The sequence below is a fragment of the Morus notabilis genome, unplaced genomic scaffold, assembly GCF_000414095.1.
Source record: "Morus notabilis unplaced genomic scaffold, ASM41409v2 C11425162, whole genome shotgun sequence".
Lineage (NCBI taxonomy): Eukaryota > Viridiplantae > Streptophyta > Magnoliopsida > Rosales > Moraceae > Morus > Morus notabilis.
This window is the reverse complement of record NW_010387195.1, coordinates 1-1,584: the sequence shown is the minus strand read 5'-3', so window position 1 is coordinate 1,584 and position 1,584 is coordinate 1. Positions and strand designations below refer to the sequence as shown.

Here is a 1,584-nt window from a genome sequence, read left to right as displayed (position 1 = left end):
GTAAACATGCCGTTAGTGTCACAAAGAATACCCATTCAGATTCACGCATTAGGCACTGGGCATTTGCTTTGCCATTGCACGGAGGAAACGGGTTAGAGACTTCGTGGCGCCCACAATTGCTGCATCTATTTCTACCTTATTTTCCTCAACAGCGTTCTCGTGTTTCTCTTCAGCTGAGTGAACTCTTCTAACAAGTTTACGCAACTCCTGCCAAGAGATGCTAACGTAAGTAATAAAGAGCAGGAAACCCAACAATTTATCTTTCGTATAAATCAGTTGAAAAGATGGTCCACTAAAAAGAAAAATGTTCAAGTGCAAACACATGGTCCTTGGAGAAAGTTCCTAAAACAGGCATAATATCTATAAAAAATGCCAACAGCATATTCCATTAGCTTCTGTTTACCGAGATATTGACGAAGAAGGTACTTAAATCATATTGTAACCAAAGTTGTGTGGTACCAGTCTACTAACCTGACGATCAAACTCGACATCACAAACGGAATAAACCTCATTTGTGATCTCCATGTCCTTACTGATTAAACCATCCAACCATCTGGTCGCGATATCAATGTGAGAGCCCTGTCAACAACGCTAAAAAAATCAGATGAAAACGTCTCTTTTTGGCTACCCAGTCAGCAAAGGAGAGAAAATAGAGCATGCCTCCTCTTCATCCTCACTATCAGATTCATCGTATTCTTCATCACTATCTCCAAATGTTATTGTCTTTGAACCAGATAAAGCCTGCAGCTTACTGTGGTCGCCATCTTTTGTAGCCCGAATTAATGTATCCATCAACTCCGGTTCCACATCACGCAATAGTTTTCCTAAAAACATTTACTGGATTAAGAGCAAGCAAGATATATTCAAAAGAGCATACAATTTGATATGATGGCTCAAAAACTCAAGAAAAATCATCAATTAAAATCGAATAATAAGATAAAATATGAAATAATAAAAATAGAAGAGAACGTTCAAATACGTTTCAGGTACATGCAAGTCTACTGCATCAAAATATCTTAGGATCGTGAATTTTGCAAGAAAATTGGAGACCTCAAAATCGCAGTTAATCTAGGCTTATATCCATCTTTTCTCAGTAACTGATCCGTTTCTGATAAAGTGGACATAAGACCGTGAACATAATAAGAGTTCTAACTTTCCAAATTTACTGAATTCTTTCCTATTTTCAGTTTTCTGAAAATGAATGTTGTTGTATAATTCTCTATCCAAAATCAAAAACCGGAAATGAAATTAAATACCAATATAATTGAACTGCCTTCGCTTTCCTTCTCGGACATCGGGGCCTAATTTCTGCGGCAAAACAACAAACACCTTAACTTCAAACATTCAAACTTCCACCAAAACTTTTCAAATTGTTTAACAACCATCAAAACTAACCAAAAGAATATATAGAGTGGCACCTTCACTAGATTTAGCGCATCTAACACCTCTTTTTCAAGAGAAGCCACACTGCAATTTCGATCAAAGTAAAATTCAACAAAACATCATTAGACATCAAAACCGACGCCATGGAAACCGAATCTTACGGAATTTATACATCATATTACAAGAAATTTTTCATTAGAA

The 1,584-nt window shown here is 36.5% G+C and overlaps 1 protein-coding gene across 1 annotated transcript; it reads right to left on the bottom strand.

Moving 5' to 3' along the window:
* Window positions 1–13: 13 nt before the first annotated feature.
* On the bottom strand, window positions 14–1,467 carry LOC21383807 (the record flags this gene model as incomplete). Its single annotated transcript, XM_024176880.1, has 5 exons — window positions 14–207; window positions 472–579; window positions 661–824; window positions 1,257–1,308; window positions 1,419–1,467. Coding segments are annotated over 5 exons (532 nt in total), but the record flags the coding sequence as incomplete, so codon positions are not given.
* Between the last annotated feature and the right edge of the window lie 117 nt (window positions 1,468–1,584).